Source organism: Carassius carassius, chromosome 25 (genome assembly GCF_963082965.1).
Source record: "Carassius carassius chromosome 25, fCarCar2.1, whole genome shotgun sequence".
NCBI lineage: Eukaryota > Metazoa > Chordata > Actinopteri > Cypriniformes > Cyprinidae > Carassius > Carassius carassius.
In genome coordinates this window covers 25202095-25224239 of record NC_081779.1, presented here as the reverse complement: position 1 = coordinate 25224239, position 22145 = coordinate 25202095, and the positions used below count along the sequence as shown (strand labels likewise).

Sequence of the window (22145 nt, the reverse complement as noted above, 5' to 3'; positions counted from 1 at the left end):
TTCCATCAGTCTTGTTTGCTAGCCTCTTACATGCCACAGCCCTCCGTTTTGTCACTTGTGAAGTCCCTCCACTTATTCCTGACCTCTTATGGGCTTTGTTCATATCCATAGCCAGCATCATTTATTTTTTATGAGTGATTTCTGCCCAGATTTTATTTTTGTCAGTCTTCAGTGTCACATGATCCTTCAGAAATCTGTATATTATACTGATTTATTGCTCTTTCTATACAACTATCTTTGCTGCTTTATATTTTTTGATTACATTTTTTTTTCAGGATTCTTTGGTGAATAGAAAGTTAAAAGAAGAGCATGTATTTGAAATAGAAATCTTTTGTTGTCACTTCTGTTCAATTTAATGCATCCGAAAAAAGGGATATTTTAAACCTTAGCACATACTTTTGAATGGTGGCGTTTCCACATAAATATGAAGCAGCACAACTGTTTTCAATATTGGTACTACTTATAATTAATGTTTCTTGAACATCACAGCATCATATCAGAATGATTTCAGAAGGATCATGTGATACTGAAGACTGGAGGAATGATGCTGAAAAATTCTAACATATATTACAATAGCAAATGGTTATTTTAATTTTTTATATTTCTCGTTATTATTTTTACTGTGTTTTCAATCACATAAATGTAGCCTTGGCAAGACTTAAAATATAATTAATTTTTATTAAAAAAAAAAAATATATATATATATATATAGAGAGAGAGAGAGAGAGAGAGAGACAACTAATGTGACTGTTCATTGAAAGAAAGAAACAGAACATTTATTTTGTGTTATAATAGCAAAAAAACATAAAAAAAAAGAAAACAGCAGTTATTCTGTTTAGCCATTTCAATGTTGGTCACAGTAACAGATTTTCCAGACACACAGAGAACAAAGTTTTATAACATTACATTTATAACAAAGCCATTTCTAGATCAACGTTCAAATGTCGATCATCTGAATTCATCCGTACAGATCGTAAGATGCTTTCACATCCATTAAATCACAAGATGGTTTTTTTTCTCATGCTGGATCACATGATCTTCAGCTTTATACTCTATAAAAACACTACAATGATACCAAATATCATTACATTCTTTAATTTATATTCACTTTTCAATCCACTGAAGGGGTGGTCACATTTACTGTTGCTCGAGTGAGTGAAATCCAGTCATTTCGATAGGAATTCATGCGATTGAGAATATTGCGTGAGGGCAAAACATTTCCCTGTGCAGATTTCACAACGGGATCACAAGCTGGTCATGTGAATTCACTGTGTTGACCCACAGAAAGCTGCGTGGTTTGAACGGGATTTCTGCGTCAACTGTGCTTCATTATCAATGCACTATTAACAACTGACCCATTTCACTTGTGAAATTACACTAATGTATCCCATCCATTCTAAACCTTACAAGAACAACTCGCTAAACATGATTTGAGCACCAAAAGAACAAAAAAAATATATAAAAAATAAATATCACTTTATAATTCTACATTGCAAATACAAAGAGAAAACATTCACTCAAGATTTTTGTTGTAAATTGTATTTTACTCATGTATTTACACATTCAAAGATAAAAAAAAAAGCTAATTCTATCAGAAAAAACAGCAGATGCATCTCATCGGGCATCAAATACAACCACTGGACACAAGAGTTAAGGCTAAATACAAAGGACACAGTATGGGAAATACAAGGACCAAACAAAATAAATACAATGTAAACAGAACTATAATGACTATAGCATGCATGTCTGAATCAAGAAACCATGGCAAGAGCTTCAATTTTATAATTATTAGAAGAATCAAAGTAGTAGTTCACCCCTAAAACGTTCTAAATTTACTCATCTGCATATGCTTTATGAAATGCATAAGAATGTGAATTATGAAGCAGATTTAGATTTTAAGGGCAGCCGCATGACTTTTGAGCTGCTCAGAACATGCCTTTTTTTTAGCTTTTTAAACAATACTAACTTAACAGTCTAGAAATGCACGAACGGATCACCTAATGGTGTGATTTTAATCCTAAATTGGGCATCAGGACATCTGGATGGAATTACTCTGAGGAGATATTTGATGCATTCTAGGAAAATTGTGGCTCTCAACTACAGCTGGATGGATGAAAATTCTCCACTGCAACCTCTAAAGTAACTGTCTTTGTCTTTCCCCAAGTTAATGACGACACAACTCGGTTTTAAGAACAATTTAAACTTTATAATAAGTCTGAAAAGATATGCATTCCCTGAAGTTAAAACCATCTTGCAGCAAACTGGGATTCTACGACTTAGATCTCGCCCAAGGGGTAAGAAAGCTGGGAAAATAACCTTCCTCGAGGGTTAAGTTGTATTATTGCTGCTGTGCTCTATTTTCCTCCGCAATCTTCAACAACAGCACAACCTGACACACTAATCACTCAGTACCTGGATCGTTGCCTTAGGAATATTGAATGCAACTACCAACAGGCCGCAATTGTCATACTCGGTGATACAAATAAGTACAAGTCTGAAACCATCAGCAGCAGACATGGTCTGAAACAAATAGTGGCTGGAGCCACAAGAAAGACCAGTCAATTAGACTCAATCTTTACTAATATTTCCTCCATGTTTGAGTCACCAGAGCATTTGCCTCCTGTTGGCTCCTCTGACCATGAGACTATCCTACTAAACGCTGGAAACTGGCCCATCAAGCCTGTCAAGCACATCTTTTGTAGAAAACGTACTTCTGAAACAAATAGGCAACTGGGGCTTCTCTTGAATACCTCTGATTTTTCTCACATTCATGAGGCTACGGACCCTGAGGCTAAGGTTAGTGCCTTCACTTCCACGATCAAGTCTTTCTCAGATAAAACAATTCCATTTAAGAAAGTTTCTATCAAAAATAATTATAAACCTTGGATGACCATACAAATCAAAGATCTGCTAAAAGAAAGACAGCGTGCCTTTTGTTCTGGCAATAAAACATCCTACAGTAAACTAAAAACAATTATTGCCAAAAAAATTCAGAACGCAAAGAAACAATACTATAAACATGAGGTCGAGAAACTGCAAAACACCAAGCCTAAGCAATGGTTTAAGTCTGTGAAGGCTTTAACGGGGATGGAAGGAGATAAGAGTGATGTGGTGTCTCAGGATCATAATATCATGCAATATGAGTGTGACAACTTGGCAAAGCACTTTGCTTCTGTGTGGGATTATGCAAGTCATATTTCTCCGTCGGAGGAAGAGGTTGCCTGCAAGTTATCCAGTTGTAGTATACCTCTTTTGAGTATTGGACAAGTTAAGGTCAGACTCCGCAAAGTGGAGGCAGCAAAGGCTGCTGGTCCTGACGACATTCCTCCTTGGAAATTAAAGACCTTTCACGAGGAACTGGCATCGGTGCTATGTGATATTTTTAACACGTGCATGCAAAATAACATTTTCCCAAAACAATGGAAGGAGGCTGTGGTCAAGGCTGTTCCCCAAAAAACAAAGCCCAGTTTTCCAGTAGACTATCGGCAGATTTCATTACTCAGCTGTGTTGGAAAAGTGTATGAAGGAATCCTCAGAGACGCAATTCTGGAGGATACAGTTGCTAAAATTCAACCATCACAACACAGCTTCATGGCGAACAGATCAACTGACACTGCTCTGATTCAAATTTTGCAATCCTGGCATGACGCACTTAACACCAATCCTAAATTTGACATCCATGCTGTTTTTGTTGATTTTACTCGAGCTTTTGACACAATTGATCACTGTCAACTGCTCTATGCTTTAGCTGACATGAATGTCAGACGACCGCTCTGGCTCAGTGTAAGGAGCTATCTGAGTAACAGAGAGCAAAAGGTGAAGTGGGGCTCCTGTGTGTCTAACTCCTATCCAATTGCAGCTGGTGTCCCTCAGGGGGGTCTTCTATCCCCTCTGCTTTTTGTCATCGCCATAAACAGCTTGGATTCCTTTCTGCCTCCCTCGGTAATTCCGGTCAAATATGCTGATGATTTAACAATTACTGAATTTTTAATGGGATCCCTACCAGGATTAACTCAGAAGGCCTTGGACTCAGTGGCGGATTGGGGACAGGAATTTTCATTGGCAATGAACAAAGGTAAGACAGTGGACATGATCATTAGCGCCAGGAAAGATGAAAACATTCCCTGCCCTCCCTCTCCCGTAATATCAGGATATGCAATTGGCAGAGTTTCCATCTTTAAACTGCTTGGAGTCCAAATTTCTTCTGATCTGTCATGGGATGCCCACGTTAAGTACATGATTTCGAAGGTGCGTCCTAGAATACAGTTCATCACCACTGCATTGGTTCCTGTCTGTGGCTCCAAAACCTACTTACCTACTATGGCAGCATAGGGAGTTTGTTGTGCCCAGGAGTAAATCAAAAAGACATGAACTTTCTTTTTTTCCACGTGCTCTTAAACTGTTTTATAAATAATTTACAGTTTGTTTTGTTTTTTGTATGAAGCCTGATGTATTCCATGGTTTTATTTTTTTTTGGTGTATCTGTTTTACTCTACCTGGTTGGTTGGATTATTATTATTATTATGGTTTATAATTATTATTAATTTATTTCAATTCGGTATATAAGGTTGTTTTGAGTGTGTTCTGTTTGATACATTTCAGGGTTTTGTTCTTCAATATCCTGCCTTGTCAAACTCTAAATAATACTAAGATTAACTAAGATATCTGTTTTCCACACAATGAGAGTTCAGATGAACACAGCTGTAAAGCTCCTAGAAGGGCATCCACACTATATTTTATATTATGAAGAGCAATCGCCACTGTTTAGGCATGTCGTGATCTAATGGCATGATGGCAAACATGCATATTTGATGAACAAATTTAAATGGTCTGTTTTATATAACTTCAAAAGGTCAGATGGACGACTTCCACGGTTTTTATTAGAGCTTCACAGATGTGGTGACTATGAACTGCCACTGAATGGAAAAGAGCAGATTTAAAATAATTTTACATGGAAAAAATAACCACATATAACGTGGGTTTTGGTTTGCAACGACATGAGGTTAAGTAATCAGCAGTTTTTTTTTTGGGTGAACTACTATAAAAGTAAAATAATGACATGTCTTTGAAATGAAGAAGCATGTTGAATTGAAACAATAACGCATTGCGTAAACAGGGCTTGGATTTTATACCTTGTATTTTCAGGGCTTGTGTTTTTAGAGGCTGAGATTTAACATAGTTGTTTAAAGGGTTGGTTCGGGATTTTTGACATCGGACCTCATTTTTAAGTCAGCCTGGTTGTTATTCATCAGTGGAGACATTTTTTTTTTTTTAAATTATCCAGTCTTTATATTTGGATAGATAGCCGATGGCGATGCTAGGCTAGCGCGAGTCAATGGGTATATGTTAGCCAGCCATTAAAAACCGTTTTACCCGCTCCACAGTGCACCAAACACAAATCAATTATAACACTAGACTATCGATGCAAATGTCCGTTGATAGAATAATGTTAGAAATCAAACTTACCTTTCATCACATTGCATTAGTTATAATTTGTTCCCTGTAATCATAAGCCTTGTCAACAGCAGCAGCGGAGTGATATTGATTACCTAGGCAACCGAGTGAGCCGGTTAGCTGGATGTAACGACTGTAGTGCGCTTCTGTTCTGTGTTTACTTTTTGCCGCATTACTAACCGGAGCAAAGTAAAATTCCGCAGCGGCTGAGAAACTAGTTCCTTTAGGATCATTGAGATGAAAGGTAAGTTTGATTTCTAACATTATTCTCTCAACGGACATTTGCATCGATATGTTATAATCTAGTGTTATAATTGATTTGTGTTTGGTGCACTGTGGAGTGGGTAAAACGGTTTTTAATGGCTGGCTAACATATACCCATTGACTCGCGCTAGCCTAGCATCGGCCAACTATCCAAATATAAGGACTGGATAATTTAAAAAAAAAAAATGTCTCCACTGATGAATAACAACCAGGCTGACCTAAAAATGAGATCCGATGTCAAAAATCCCGAACCACCCCTTTAAGCGACATGCCTTTTTTGTTTCAAAGACATTTGTCATTATGTTACTTCCATAAGCTACTCTTTTAACCACTCTCTTTAGTTGAGAAAGGATACATCTTTTGGTCCTCTTCTTGTACATGATCCTGTAACCACACTCTCTGCATCTGATGGGGTCTCTGGCCTTGATCTCGTTTTCTGTGTGACACTCTGAAACACAACAAATACACACTTAATAGAGATTTGATGATGGGATCTTGTTTGCACGGTTATGAAAGACATGATTATATAACCATGACTAATACATATAACACATGAGGGACATAATTAAAAGCATTACCTCCACAAATATAGATCATCGGCTGCTGTTTAGGAGGCTGGATTTTTTCCTGAGAATCCATGGCCTGAAACACACACATTAACATCTACTACTTAATTAATTATTTAAGATTATACATATATTACATATACCTTTAAATTAATATGTAATCATGCATCTATTAGTTTGATGAGCTAGACTTTAGTCTAAGCACACATATAAGAGACTTTATCAGTGTTCTAGTGCTGATGAAGTACTGTCTGCGAACACGTTCTACTTTTACAGACTGGCTAGATGCATTGCTCTTCATATTTATATTAGACACAAACCCGTACATTATTTTTTTTATTTAATTTGCTTCAAATGTAAATAGACAAAGCGTTACCTTTCCCGCGTGAGCTCTATAAAACGCTTTTGTTTTTACGCAAGCGCGTTACTTACAGAGAGACGTCAGAGTAACGAGCGCTGCTATTGGTTGAAACGAATGATTGACAGCAATCGAACGCCTGAGAGGGGGTAGTCAAACTCTGGTGGGAGGAGCCTAGAATTTTACGCAATTTATCCCGGACTTTTATTCTGTTTCAGAAAAATTCTGAAATCGCGGCATTAAGCGTGTATTTATCGGCACCCGCACGTAATAGTGCAAATATGTAGGTATTTTTGTTTTAATTAATTGTTTGGAAGTTTGGCTGTTATTAGTACTGTCATTAAAATGTGTTACGTATTATTATTATTATTATTTATTTTTTACAAGAGTGCTATAAACATTTATTTCCAAACAGAAATGTATTATTATTATTATTTATTTATTTTATCGGAAATGTTTTCCTCGTACTGTCACGTGGTCAGGAGTGTTGAAGCCGGAAGTAGTGAGTGAGTCACGGCAGCAGTTCATGTTTCAGGTAAGCCTGCTGAATTTAGATTTCAATATTGTGTTACGCAGTTATTATATAACAATTTTTCGTCCCTGCACAGTTTATATTGCTCTTCGTATTATGAATATTAATGCGTTACTGTCTATCATGACCCTGCCTCGCCCTTTCAGTTTCTCTTTCTCGCCTTTGGATTTATTATTACGCGACACAACGTTTTCATAAATAACACGTTTATAAAATCCAGTTACCAAGTATATTTATTTCTAATTACTCATCGCTTCATATTTTATTTCTTATTACTATCTATGTATCTATCTATCTATCTGTCAAATATCGGTACATTACACGGGATTTCTATTAATAACAAGATTATAACATCCAGTTACCATCTATTGATCCAGTTACTAGCTATTGGTATCTGTCTATCTATCAATCAGCTTATGCACAACTTTGTAGTCATATATAAACCCACAAAAATAATCCCAAAAGTCGCCCTGCACTATGGATAGGTGTAAACCCCCTCAAACACAACACTAACAACAGCTTCACCATTTGATTTGATTGATGTGTTTTTGTTTCAGCGCTGTAGCCGCACACAAGGGTTTCTGGTAAGTGGGCCAGGAATGTCAGGTGCTCTCAACCGGCTCGACTTCATACTTCATGAGTGTGTTTTTCTGTTTGGTCAGGATGGCTGAGAGCAGCCTGGATGAGCGGAGTTTGGAGGTCCTGGATATTCCCGATGATCTGGAGGATGAATTTCTCACGCTTTACTTTGATAACAAGCGCCGCTCTGGAGGAGGGAGCGTGATCTCTTTGGAGAGATGTGGAAAGCATGCACTGGTGGTTTTCGAAGATGCAGAGAGTAAAAAAAAAATATATTATATTAAACACTGAATACATACAATGACAATTCTGCAAGCATACACAAGGCAGAACTCTTAAAGACATTATTTCTCTGTACACTAGCTGCTGTCAGGGTTGTTTCCAAGACCCATGTGCTTCTGAATAAAACACTGACGGTGCGGAGGAAACCTCCGAAGGACCCTGGAAAACTGCTGCTGAAGGGGCTCAACCCACAGACTTCACTGGATTACGTAGAGCTTTATATAGAAAATGTTACGGGAATGGATTATGAAACAGACTTCATCCTGTATCCATCTCCGAACAAGAACCTGGTTCTAGTACATCTAAAAAACCCTTTAGACAAAGGTTTGTAGCTCATCAGTGCATGCAGAAAATACTGTAGGCACACTTTAACCACATTTAAATATGTTTAAGTGTCTTTAAACATCATACCAAGTGGTGTTTATTTTAAGTATAGCACCAGCTAGTTTTCAAGCAAAACGTTGCACTAAAAGTGTCTTCGAAAGATAAAATACGAGACTGATCTACTGACATTTTGTGGTTGTCAGATGCACCTGTGGTTCCTCTGATAGGACACATTCGAGGAGAACTGATACCATGCATCCATTAGACATCACTCAAACAGCCAATGAGTAAAAGCCATGAAACTACAAACGCAGATTTTATGAAAAAGAAACTCATACTTATATTCAGTAAAGGATGCATTTTAATGCTCAAAAGTACCAGTAAAGACCTCTAGAATGTTACAAAGGATCTAATGCTGCTATTCTGAACTTTCTATTCTTTAAAGAATCATTAAAATATGAAGCAGCATGTTTCTTGAGCAGCAAATGAGCATATCATACTGATTTCTGAAGGATCATGTGACTCTGAAGACTGGAGGAATGATGCTGGAAATACAACTTTACATCACATGAAAAAATGACATTTTAAAATGCATAAGTATGCACCACGTTAGTTCTGAGAAAAGCTTGTGCAGCATTTGAGCTCTCAGTCTCTTGGTTTGATATTATGCATCAAATGCAATGACATAACTTAATTTTTAAATGTGCAAGCACTTTTAGGGCCACTATATCAGACATTTTAGTTCTCATGAGTCATTTTAGCGTTTACACAAAATCTAGAACTATTTCAAATAAATTCACACATTATTGTATAATAAAAACAATCAGCAGTACGCTTGTCTTAAATGTTCTGCCATTGTCTGTGTGACTCCACAGATTTTCAGATGCTCCGAAACGAAGTTTCCAAGAGGCCTCTAAACGAAGCAAAGGTCACTCTGGAGCAGGTCGAATCTACAGACTCTGTTCTGGTGGCCAATCTGTCTCCTGCGCTCACTGAGGACGTGCTGGAGCTCTACTTTGGGAGCAGTCGTGCCGGAGGCGCTGACGTCCTAGCAGTATGCATGCTAGCACATGGCCGTGCAAAAGTTTCTTTCAAGGATGTGAAATGTAAGCCAGGGTGTCTTTCTGTAGCCCCTTCCTCTGTGTCTGTTCTGAATCTTAACTGAGTGTTTTCTTTCACAGCTGTGGACCGCGTTCTCCAGAAATCCCATCATGTGGAAGGGACAGATTTAGTGGTGGAGCCGTACTTTGATTTCTTGCATGATCAGTCGTCTGCGAGCGCTCAAGATGATCAAGGAACACTGACAGATGGGAGCCAATCACAGACACTTTTACCTCAAAGTCCGACTGGTTCTGTCCCAGAGACAAGCATCCGTTTAGGACACGATGCTGCCACAAGTTTAACAAATACAACTACTGCGTCTGCTCCCGAGCCGTCTATCCAGAAGGAGTGCATAAGCTTCATATCTGTGCTTGACGCCACTAAACATCATCTGCTCAGTTTGAGTAATTTGCTGGAAACCTTCAAAAAGGATCATCCCAAATTTGACGTCAGTCTAGCAAAAGATGGCGTCCACGTCAAAGGGCCTGACCAGATTGAGGTGGAAAGACTTAAAAACGAAGTCCTGCAGTTCCTGACCGGTGTTGTGGAGGACCATCTGACGTATGACAAGCTCAAAGCGGAGTTTCTCGGACGGGAGGATGTTAAAAAGAGGCTGAGTTTGTCTTTGAAAAGCATACCTTCAGTCTACAGCGTGTCAGGCTGCATGGTCACTGTAACGTCTACGTCCCGCAACGCCGTCAAACAGGCCCGAGATTTAATAGAGTCCCAAATCTCAGAGTTCACCGTGCCCATAGACAAAGAGTGCGAGAGCGTGCTCTCTTCAACAGACTGGTCTGACTTCCTGGTGTCTCTGGACTTCTGCAGTGCCAAACTGTCCGACACGGGCGGAGTGATTACCGCCATCACGCTGACAGGGATGGAGAAGGACAATCAAGAGAAGATGGTTGTGTTTCTCAGCACACCACGCCAGAAGGAGATCGTCCTGTCTATGGAGCCAGGAATGCTCAAGTTCCTCCAGCTCCATCATCAAGGTCTACTGGCGGACATGGGAGAGGTCATCCTGTTCCCACTGGAGACTGGAGATGGATTGAGTGTTAGTTACTGAGTTTGCTTTCATTTGACTTATGTACACTACTGATCAAACGTTTGGGGTCGGAAATATTTAGTTTTGTTTTGAATTAATGCGCTTTTTCAGCAAGGATGCATTAAGAAGTTACAGTATAGACAATTAACAAAAGATCTCTATTTCAAATAAATGCTGTTGTTATCCACACTTATAATTTTAAATAAGAAGAAATGTATCTTGAGAAGTAGATGTTGGAATGATTTCTTGAGGATCGTGTGACACTGAAGACTGGAGTGAAAATCAGCTTCGCATCACAGGAATAAATTACCATTTTAAATAGATTCAAATACAAAACAATTATGTTAAATTGTAATAATATTTCAGAATATCGCTGGTGTAGTTTGATCAAATAAATGCCAAAACATTGATTTCCGTCAAAACCAAAACATCTTCCTGACGTCACACCTCTCTGAATGTTGAATTGCAGAATTTGATTTACACTTTAAAAGTACATTTAAATGTGATTTAATAGTAGAATTTAAGTTGTTCGCAAATCATGTTTAAACGTATTTTAATGTTCATACATAATTAGTTTTAATGCATGAGATAGGAAATAATGATATTTAATATAATAGGATAAAGTTGTACTGAAGTGCTAATTTGGTAGAAAATAATTAACAACAAATAAAAATAAGAAAAAAAATGAGTTATATAAATGTGTATTTAATATTATACAATTTAATTTAATTAATTTGTAGCGCAAAAACCAGGTCTAAGATAGAAAAACAGCCTGATTGCATGGGGGGGGTTGGTCAAAATATATTTCATATAATATAATTTTATCATTCCCGTTTTAGCGTATTGTCATTTTTCTAAGTCTTGCACTGTCTTTAAATGTCTTCTTTATGGTTAATCATTCTCTTAATTTCACTGGCAGATTCAGGGAGAATCGAATGTGTGCCAGCTGGCGGCAGAATTATTAAGTGCTATTATCGGCTCAGTCTTTACAAAGACCATTGTGGTCACCCAACCTGGCATTTCCCGCTTCCTGATGGAGGAGGAGGGTGTCAGCATACTGGCAGAGATGACAGCAAGGTTCGAAGTCTATATCGACATGACCAAAGTGCACTGGGAGCCGCTAGAAGATGGTGTAACGTATCCAGCCTTATTGTCTATCCTGATATTTCTCATAGACTCAGTAATACTTTAGGGTTGACTGTTTCTGTGCTTTCCACAGGACATCATGGAGCAGGCATGGAAAATGACAGCCTGTCAGAACTTCCAGAGAAGTTCCTCTGCAAACTCCGTTCAGGATTTCACTGCTGGCGTAACGAATGGACGCACTGATGCGAATACTTCAGGTCATTATAGATCATCTGCCTGATTGGTTCTTTACCGGCCGTTGAACTACAAGTGGGCCGAGACCCTTTAATTCCACTTCTTCTCTGAAGGAAATATAATACATTAATTTAGGGCCCTATGATTTCTGCAGTTTGGAATACGCGGAAGGAATCTCGAAATCCAATCAAAAAAATGGAATTTACTGTATAACGTGGAAATCTCACGGAATTTGTCAAAGTTGGGATAAATTAATCGAAAGTAGATCAGTACATTTAAATCAAATCATGATATAAACTAGTATCTGTAAATGTTAAGAAGCAAAAAAGACAATTTAAGTATGAATCCTGCATGTTCTGTGTGACTAAAAGGCGCAGACGCATGGTTTCATTTACTAGATAGAACATAAATACATGAACAACATCTCCAGAACTGCTCTGAGAGTCACTTCATGAGCATTTTACCATTGCATTAGAGTAAAACTATCATCATGTCATATACACTCAGAAATGTAAAGTTCCTCATGACAGCCCTTCAAAATAAAAGTTCGGTTTAACTTGAAGAAATTGTGTCAGAAATATATTACGGTTGTACCGTAGAATGTACTACTACTAATACAATTATTAAAACCACACTATATTTCTTCCATGTTTTTGTTTTAATAGTAAACCCCCTTTGATTGCCAAAAAATAAAGAGTTTAACATCCATTTGATTGAAAGATCAATTAAATTCATGTTTCATGCCTTCTTTTGATAACCAGAGAAATTAAAAAACGCAACACAGAATTTCGTAAAAAAACCAACTGTTTATAGGGCTATTGTTAAAATAATTTGTGTTATGCATTCAAATAATTAGACATGCTTAAAAATAATTTTGTAACGATAAAAAAGAATGTGGGGGGGGGTAAAACTATACAAAACTATAAAAAAAATAGGGCCCTAAAAATGTAATTTTTGTTCAACATGTAATAAATTCAGGTTGTGCAAGTTGCACGATTTAAATTAATTAGGCGTGCTTTTTTCCATTTTAAAAGAAGTGCGGAAAAATTTAAATGAAAAAAAATAAAATGAATCCGGAAATATTAATACAGGAAAAACTGAATTTTGGCAAAAATAAAACAGATATCAAAGGGCCCTAAATACATTTTTGTTGAATCCCAATGGTTACTGAATGTTTTCTGTCACTCAGCTCGTATTGAAGAGGCTAAGAAGATCTTGGCAGTCATTGGCAGTGATTTGAACCCCCAACCTTCAAGTTTAGGAGCCACAGACATTGAATCTGTAGATCTGTATTCGGAAGAAGGCCTAGATACATCAGCAGCGGCAGAAGAAGAGGACGAACAACCCCAGTCACTGCAGACCCATGACCTCCAGAGCTACTCTGCACCCATGAACGCCTGCAGCCTCGACGAGGACGCAAGCTTCCTGCTGGCCATTCAGATGTCAATGGACTTCAACCAAAGATCAGACGCAGAGGACTTCCAGAAAGCTCTAGAACTGTCCAGGAGCGACTCCATGCCAAACCAGGAGAATACGCAGCTGGAGAGAGCGTATGACATGTCCTTGGAAGACGCCATCAAGTCAGCCAACAAAGCCGAGATCTGTGTGTTTGCTAACTACACCCATGATCTCGTCAGAGTGGACATCGCATTGGGCAAGAAGGTTGGACAGAGACAGTGTGAGGAGAAGGTCGAGAACAAGAGCCTGCGGAAACTCTCCTCCCATCAGAAGAGATGCATAGAGCTCATTAAGAGGAAGCATGCGGTCGAGATCAGCATCCAGGGCACCACCGCCGTCCTCTCCGGCTTTCAAGAGTACGTCTCAGAGGCCGTGAGGGACCTGAAGAACGTCCTGAGGAGGACAGAGAACATGATGTCAGATGCTGAAATCATGAAGACTGTACAGTGGGTGTGGTACGAGCAGGGCTCCTCCTCCAAGGCCATCTCGTATCCGCCAGATGCCACGGTGTTCATTGAGAACGCTTGGAAGATGAAGCAGAAGAAGACTGATATTCTCTTCAACAATCAGCCGTGCAGCATTGACTTCGAGAAGATGGAGGAGCACAGTTTGGCATCCGGGAAATCTGTGCCTATTAAACGGAAGGTGCTGAGTACAGAGGACTTGTACACGGATGGCGCAGGTACCAATTAAGATAGAAGTCGAAATCCCCAAAAGGAGACAACATTATTTTTATTTTTAGTTCTTCATAATGGTTTCCAGGCATGATATAAAAAATATTTTTCAAATAGTAATATAAACTGAATTTTAATATACAGCAGGTGTCCATGCAATATGCAATTTTATTTAATACAGTATTTAATGCATAGCTTTTTTTATAAATAAAATAATGTCCCATACTCAATACTCATTATATATCAGTTAATTAGTGAAATTAACTGCAATGAAATATTACATTTACATTTTTTATTATATTATTATATTTTAAACATATATTGAAATAATTTCAGAATGTTTAATTATCTAATAATTTATCTAATATCTAATAATTATCTAACAGTTATTTACTTTTTATTATTGAGTCAACCAAAGGAAATTACAAAAAAGAAAAATAAATAAGTATATATATAAAAGAAAGGCATATAAGAAAAATTGATAATTTTCACCTATACAATGTTTTTTTTTGTCTATTGCTACAAATATAACCCAATGACTTAAGACTGGTTTTGTGGTCCAGGGTCACACACACACACACACACACACACATATATATTACCGTATGTATATATTGAGGTCAACATATTATTTGTTTTATCTTCTTTAATCAGTCACACTGAATGAATGTGACAAATAGCCCTTATACTGTAGAAAGGATATAAGTGTACTGTATATTTAGTTGATGTTTATTTTCCAGATGAAGATTACAGTCTGCTGTCCAGCATGCCTGAAGCATGTCCCGTGGATGTAGACTCGGATGAATTTCAGAATGTGGTCAAAGATTTCTATGACACCCTTCAGGACAGCCACAACAAAATCAGAATCATTAAGGTACGATTTAACACGGTCACACACCTCGATGTCTGTCAGTGCATGGGTATTATCTGCTTTGGAAATATGTGACTGGTCGCACTGACTCTGTTGGTGTTTTCAGGTTGATAAGCTGATGAATAAGCTCCTGCATGACCAGTACAGGCTGAAGAAGGTCAGTATTGAGCGCAGCTCCTCAGAGGCGCAGGTGGAGCGCACCCTTTACCACGGCACCAGTGAGACCAGCGTCAAGGAGATCTGCATTCACGGCTTCAACAGGAGCTTCTGTGGGAAAAACGGTAGTGTGCTGTGAATTAGTCATGCCCTTCACTGCATCACTGTTGACTTTACTTACAGCAAGGCTATTATAGTACACTACACTTACAACTAATACCATTAACATTTTCGTTACTTCAAATAGAAATAATTTATTTTCGGCTAGTCATAGTAAATAGAGAGAATTGGTCCCCAAACTTATTAGTTTTAGTCTTTTTAATTTGAGCTATTTTAGTAGTTCAACTTTTTTTTTTTAATTAATTGAAACAATTAAGAATATTAAATTGTTATGCAATAAAAAAAATTAACAAGTTAAAATGATTAAAGAATGTTAGAGTATCTAATACAACCCGAATTCCAGAAAAGTTGGGACGTTTTTTAAATTTTAATAAAATGAAAACTAAAAGACTTTCAAATCACATGAGCCAATATTTTATTCACAATAGAACATAGATAACATAGCAAATGTTTAAACTGAGAAAGTTTACAATTTTATGCACAAAATGAGCTCATTTCAATTTTGATTTCTGCTACAGGTCTCAAAATAGTTGGGACGGGGCATGTTTACCATGGTGTAGCATCTCCTTTTCTTTTCAAAACAGTTTGAAGACGTCTGGGCATTGAGGCTATGAGTTGCTGGAGTTTTGCTGTTGGAATTTGGTCCCATTCTTGCCTTATATAGATTTCCAGCTGCTGAAGAGTTCGTGGTCGTCTTTGACGTATTTTTCGTTTAATGATGCGCCAAATTTCCTCTATAGGTGAAAGATCTGGACTGCAGGCAGGCCAGGTTAGCACCCGGACTCTTCTACGACGAAGCCATGCTGTTGTTATAGCTGCAGTATGTGGTTTTGCATTGTCCTGCTGAAATAAACAAGGCCTTCCCTGAAATAGACGTTGTTTGGAGGGAAGCATATGTTGCTCTAAAACCTTTATATACCTTTCAGCATTCACAGAGCCTTCCAAAACATGCAAGCTGCCCATACCGTATGCACTTATGCACCCCCATACCATCAGAGATGCTGGCTTTTGAACTGAACGCTGATAACAGGTGGAAGGTCTCCCTCCTCTTTAGCCCGGAGGACACGGCGTCCGTGATTTCCAACAAGAATGTCAAATTTGGACTCGTCTGACCATAAAACACTATTCCACTTTGAAATAGTCCATTTTAAATGAGCCTTGGTCCACAGGACACGACGGCGCTCCTGGACCATGTTCACATATGGCTTCCTTTTTGCATGATAGAGCTTTAGTTGGCATCTGCTGATGCCACGGCGGATTGTGTTTACCGACAGTGGTTTCTGAAAGTATTCCTGGGCCCATTTAGTAATGTCATTGACACAATCATGCCGATGAGTGATGCAGTGTCGTCTGAGAGCCCGAAGACCACGGGCATCCAATAAAGGTCTCCGGCCTTGTCCCTTACGCACAGAGATTTCTCCAGTTTCTCTGAATCTTTTGATGATGTTATGCACTGTAGATGATGAGATTTGCAAAGCCTTTGCAATTTGACGTTGAGGAACATTGTTTTTAAAGTTTTCCACAATTTTTTTACGCAGTCTTTCACAGATTGGAGAGCCTCTGCCCATCTTTACTTCTGAGAGACTCTGCTTCTCTAAGACAAAGCTTTTATAGCTAATCATGTTACAGACCTGATATCAATTAACTAGATGTTCTGCCAGCTGAATCTTTTCAAAACTGCTTGCTTTTTTAGCCATTTGTTGCCCCCGTGCCAACTTTTTTGAGACCTGTAGCAGGCATTAAATTTTAAATGAGCTAATTAAGTGGATAAAAGTGTAAAATTTCTCAGTTTAAACATTTGCTATGTTATCTATGTTCTATTGGGAATAAAATATTGGCTCATGTGATTTGAAATTCCTTTAGTTTTCATTTTATCAAAATTTAAAAAACGTCCCAACTTTTCCAGAATTCGGGTTGTAAAAAAAATATATATTGCTAAATGGTTTAGTTTTTAGTTGTATTTAAAAAAGTAATACCATAAGCATTTTCGTTACTTGAAATAAAAATAAATTACTTTCGGCTAGTTGCCAATGCAACATTTAACATTTTTGTGGTTTAACTTGAAATACTAAAATAGCTCAAATTAAAAAGACTAAAACTAATAGTTTGGGGACCAATTCTTTCTATTAACTATGGGTGCTTTCACATCTCTAGTTCGATTCGTTTGGTCCGAACCAAGGGCAAACAATTATACATTGTAGCATTTTTCAGCTGTTTTGGTTTCTTTTCACACCACACTGATTGCTTTGGTCCGTACCAGTTGAAACGAACCAAAAATGCAGTCACATGACAACATCTACATCACTCATTGGCCATGACGTATTTCCTAAACTGCTTTTCGATTGGTCAGAATTTACGTGTGGGAAAATTCCAACATAAGAGGAAAAGCCAGCAAACAACACGGAGACAACTATGGAGAGACGACTGCGTGGGCTGGTTTTGTCCCTGGCCATAATCTATTACATTGTTTGTATACACCACAATATGCAAAAAATAAATTTATATAATGAAGCGCAGATGCGGTTTGAAAACAAAGTTCTAATGCGCTGCAAACGGCGAGCGGGAATCGCTCGTAACTTCAAGCGGAGGCGTGCATTAATTCTTCTCAACTCTGACATGCTCATGGTCATCTGACCAAATTTCTATGAGGCTCCGCGCCTCCTCACTACTTCAAGTTTGTCCACGAGCTGCCATGCTAAAGTAAAAACTGTCAACAAACACTTTCTCATCCCATAATGCACAACGCAGCTGACTATGGCAGCTGGTTTAGTCCAAAAATGATCAGTACTTTTTGCAGTTGGGTCTGTTCGAGGTCGGATCACATTCTCACCACAAACAAACCGCTCCAGAGTTCGTTTGAAAGCGTACTGCAATCCCCATATGAGTCAGGGTTACTATCGTCAAAGACGATAGAATACCCAAGACATGTCACTCGTATAGGTTAGAATGGGGAAAAATGCAACGCTCAATCGCAGGAAGCCCCGGTTAGATGGTTAGATGCTGACTGCATTTCACTAGCTCTGTACTTGTACTCTGCATATTGACAATAAAGTTGAATCTAATCTAAATCTAATCCAACTAAAATTAATTCAGATTACAAATGCAGTTTGTTCACTTTCATGGTGGCTTTGCTGAAACTTCAAGATTAAAGTCGAAATACTTTGGGAATAAAGTCGAAATACTTTGAGAATAAAGTCGAAATACTTCAAGAATAATGGTGGCTTTGCTAAACTTCAAGAATAAAGTCGAAATACTTCAAGAATAAAGTCGAAATACTTTGAGAATAAAGTCGAAATACTTTGAGAATAAAGTCGAAATACTTTGAGAATAAAGTCGAAATATTACGAGAATAAAGTCGAAATACTTTGAGAATAAAGTCGAAATATTACGAGAATAAAGTCGAAATATTACGAGAATAAAGTCGAAATATTACGAGAATAAAGTCGAAATATTACGAGAATAAAGTCGAAATACTTCGAGAATAAAGTCGAAATACTTTGAGAATAAAGTCGAAATATTACGAGAATAAAGTCGAAATACTTTGAGAATAAAGTCGAAATACTTTGAGAATAAAGTCGAAATACTTCGAGAATAAAGTCGAAATACTTTGAGAATAAAGTCGAAATATTACGAGAATAAAGTCGAAATACTTCGAGAATAAAGTCGAAATACTTTGAGAATAAAGTCGAAATATTACGAGAATAAAGTCGAAATACTTTGAGAATAAAGTCGAAATACTTTGAGAATAAAGTCGAAATACTTTGAGAATAAAGTCGAAATACTTCGAGAATAAAGTCGAAATACTTTGAGAATAAAGTCGAAATATTACGAGAATAAAGTCGAAATATTACGGGAATAAAAGCAAAATACTTCAAGAATAAAGTCGTAATGTTTAGAAAATTTAAATAGTAGAAACTAAAGTTATATTATTTTGAGAGTAGGCCTTTATTTCGCATGTAAAAATGTCCCGGATTGAGAGCACCGGGAGAAGCTGCAGGCCACCGGTATTGATTTGAATATTGTTGCTTTCGAGCGGCCGCATCATTTTACTGGGATGAGGAAGAGTCAGTAATATCAAGAATTTGATATTTATTAACAGACTGAACAGGAACAACTTTTTATCTTAACATCAGTTCACACACACCTAATCGACATTCCTTCAAGGGGCGCTGTAGCTCTCTTATTTAACGCTTTTTTTAAATACACTACAAATACTGTATATGTGGGATTATAATCAGAAATCATATTATGTGTCATACCTGGGGGGACAGTATGCTTGAAAATAATATTTCATGTCTTCCATTGCATTTGTTATTTGTAGTGTAACAGTCACCCAATAAGATTTGTGTTTTGATACACCTACTTTTAATGTCGCAGCTTTTAAAATCAGATTTATAGCGAATCACAAATAATGTCTTACAATGATGTTTTTAAAGCTCTTTAATGATCAGATCGCTGTATTTATGTGAAACAATTCATTAAATTAAACTGTTTTCTTTGTGGAAATTCCAAATATGTGAAAGTTTTATGTTGTAATATTTCGACTTTATCGTCAAAATATTTTGACTTTATTCTCGTAGTATTACGACTTTATTCTTGAAAAATTTTGACTTTATTCTTGAAGTATTACGACTTTATTCTTGAAAAATTTTGACTTTATTCTTGAAGTATTACGACTTTATTCTTGAAAAATTTTGACTTTATTCTTGAAGTATTTCGACTTTATTCTCAAAATTTTTGACTTTATTCTTGTAGTATTACGACTTTATTCTCGAAACATTTTGACTTTCGTCTCGTAATTTTGAGTTTTTTTTCCAAACATTTTCGACTTTATTCTCTTAATATTTCAACTTTATTCTCGTTATTTAGACTTTAATCTCGTAATCTTAGTTTTTTTTTTTTTTTTACCTGACGGCATTACATTTGAAATGACACTTAAATGAATTTTAAAATAATAAATGCATCTTGTCTTCTCTCTCACAGCCACTGTGTACGGTCAGGGCGTGTATTTTGCGGTGAACGCCTCACTGTCTGTGTCGGACACATACTCTCCACCCAATGCAGACGGGCACAAGTTTATTTTTGTGGCCAGAGTGCTAACTGGAGACTTCACTGTGGGTAAATATGACTATAAAACAGCCCCGCTGAAGGAGAGCTCTGACGTTCCTGTAAGATACCACAGCGTGGCGGATCAGATCAGCTCCCCGACACTGTTCGTCATCTTCAACGACACACAAGCGTACCCAGAGTACCTCATCACATGCAAGAAGATCTACGGCTGAACACATCCCTTCACATTCATAATGTCACTGGCAATCATGTCTAATCATTAAACCACGCTTTCTTTACTGCTCACTGTTTTATTTTGAACAGGATTTGGTCTAAACAGTAGTTGGGTGAATGATATGATTTTTCTGTATTGTATGTGACGTACGTATGTTTTCATATTTTGCTTTTCTTTAATGATTTACATTTTTTAAACAAATGAGTTCAATGGTAACACATTGACTGTAAGCTCCACATCACTCACGGATTAGTATTTGTGATGTCAAAAAAAAAAAAGTAAATAAATGCTGGAAGGAAGTTATCTACAATGTGTGTTTTTTTTTTTTTACAGTAGTAGCAGTATAAATACATTAACAATGTTTACAATAGATAAGTGTTTAATTCTATTATTTAATTCTATACTGTAAAATAAAAAAAAAGATTTGGGTCTCCTCAGATCGTCACACTCGAGATAATTTGGCAACACCAATAACTTTTTAAAACCTAAGTTGATGCACGTCTGAATACATATATTTCTAGGTGACACTTTACAGTAAGGTTACATTTGTTAACAATATTAAATACAGTAACTAATTATTATTACTAATTATTATAACTCATTAGTTAATAAAAATACAGCTGTTCTTTGTTAGTCCATGTTCACTCAGGTCCATTCAATAACATTATCAGATTAATTTTTTTAAAATAATGTATTAATAAATGTCAGAATCAACATTAACTAAGTGTTTTTTCATTCTTAGTTTACATTGACTAATGTAGTTATTAACAAATGGACCCTTATGGTAAAGTGTTACCTATATTAATAAAACTCCCAACTATGGAGTTTTGTCTTTTGTGGGATATTATATTTGTGTGGATTTCTCTGGAAATATGATAGTATTGATCATTTATATCTGACCAATTTTCAAAACTTTGTCATTAATCATCATCTCAGGAAAATGTTATGGGATTTCAAATCAAAATATGATTTTCTGTTGTGAAACGGGGTGTTGATTTCACACATCCACTGTAGAGGACACCAGGACTAAAAGTGTTTATTACAGATTTTGGGAGAAACAACAAATGAATATGGACAGAAATTATATTTCAATGTTCCTATGAAATATTACATATTACTATGACTATCTGACCAATTACTCCCATTGTTACACTTCTTTTTTAATTTCATGTTGCCCCAAGAACACATGAAAATTAGGAACAGTATATAGATACACTGTATATAATGGAAAAAACGTTTATGGCCATTTTACGCACATATTGCATAATCTTTAATCATAATATATCTTTCATAACAGTTGAGAATCGTCTTTATACAAAGTTTGGTGATAAAAAAAATTATTGGTGATAAGAACAAAACAAAAAAACAAACACTTTTACACGTCTAATCATGTCTTTTGATTTTTTTTAATCCCGGTGTCCCCTAGCAAGTAAAGAATATACCTTTTAAAAAGATTCACAGTTTTTACAGCTTTCTTTTTGGAAGAGTCAGAAATCAAATACAGATACAGCTTTAAATCTTCCAGAAAAAGGTTAAAGAAAGGCTTACATTTTCAATTTACATTTGTGAACAAAATATTTGGCGAGAGAACAAAATAAGATTGAGTAAGTAAAAAAAACATCTAATTTTTCTCTTTCAAAATGTATATAACCCAAAATAACTTTTTCATATTTAAAGGAAATGTCAGGAATTATACCACAAAAAGTAGGCTACTCAAAATGTTTTTTCACAGATTCTTAGCAACATAAATGAGACAA

General features: G+C 36.8%; 3 protein-coding genes across 3 annotated transcripts in view; 2 read left to right on the top strand and 1 right to left on the bottom strand.

Annotated features, from left to right (window-relative positions):
* LOC132104492 (septin-7-like) overlaps positions 1-22145 on the top strand; it is a 393004-nt gene that overhangs the window by 51426 nt on the left and 319433 nt on the right. The gene's annotated exons all lie outside the window — the stretch shown is intronic.
* On the bottom strand, positions 1524-6780 carry LOC132104480 (DNA-directed RNA polymerases I, II, and III subunit RPABC4-like). Its single transcript, XM_059509970.1, has 4 exons — positions 6661-6780; positions 6297-6360; positions 6074-6166; positions 1524-1637 (listed from the first exon to the last, which is right to left on the bottom strand). The coding sequence occupies exons 2-4, from the start codon at positions 6355-6357 to the stop codon at positions 1615-1617; spliced, it is 177 nt and encodes a 58-aa protein (XP_059365953.1). The 5' UTR covers positions 6358-6360; positions 6661-6780; the 3' UTR covers positions 1524-1614.
* Positions 7106-20683, top strand: LOC132104479 (protein mono-ADP-ribosyltransferase PARP10-like). The gene is made up of 11 exons (XM_059509969.1): positions 7106-7177; positions 7837-8012; positions 8117-8359; positions 9235-9465; positions 9541-10514; positions 11425-11637; positions 11725-11848; positions 13015-13965; positions 14698-14831; positions 14935-15109; positions 20088-20683. The coding sequence occupies exons 2-11, from the start codon at positions 7838-7840 to the stop codon at positions 20384-20386; spliced, it is 3519 nt and encodes a 1172-aa protein (XP_059365952.1). The 5' UTR covers positions 7106-7177; position 7837; the 3' UTR covers positions 20387-20683.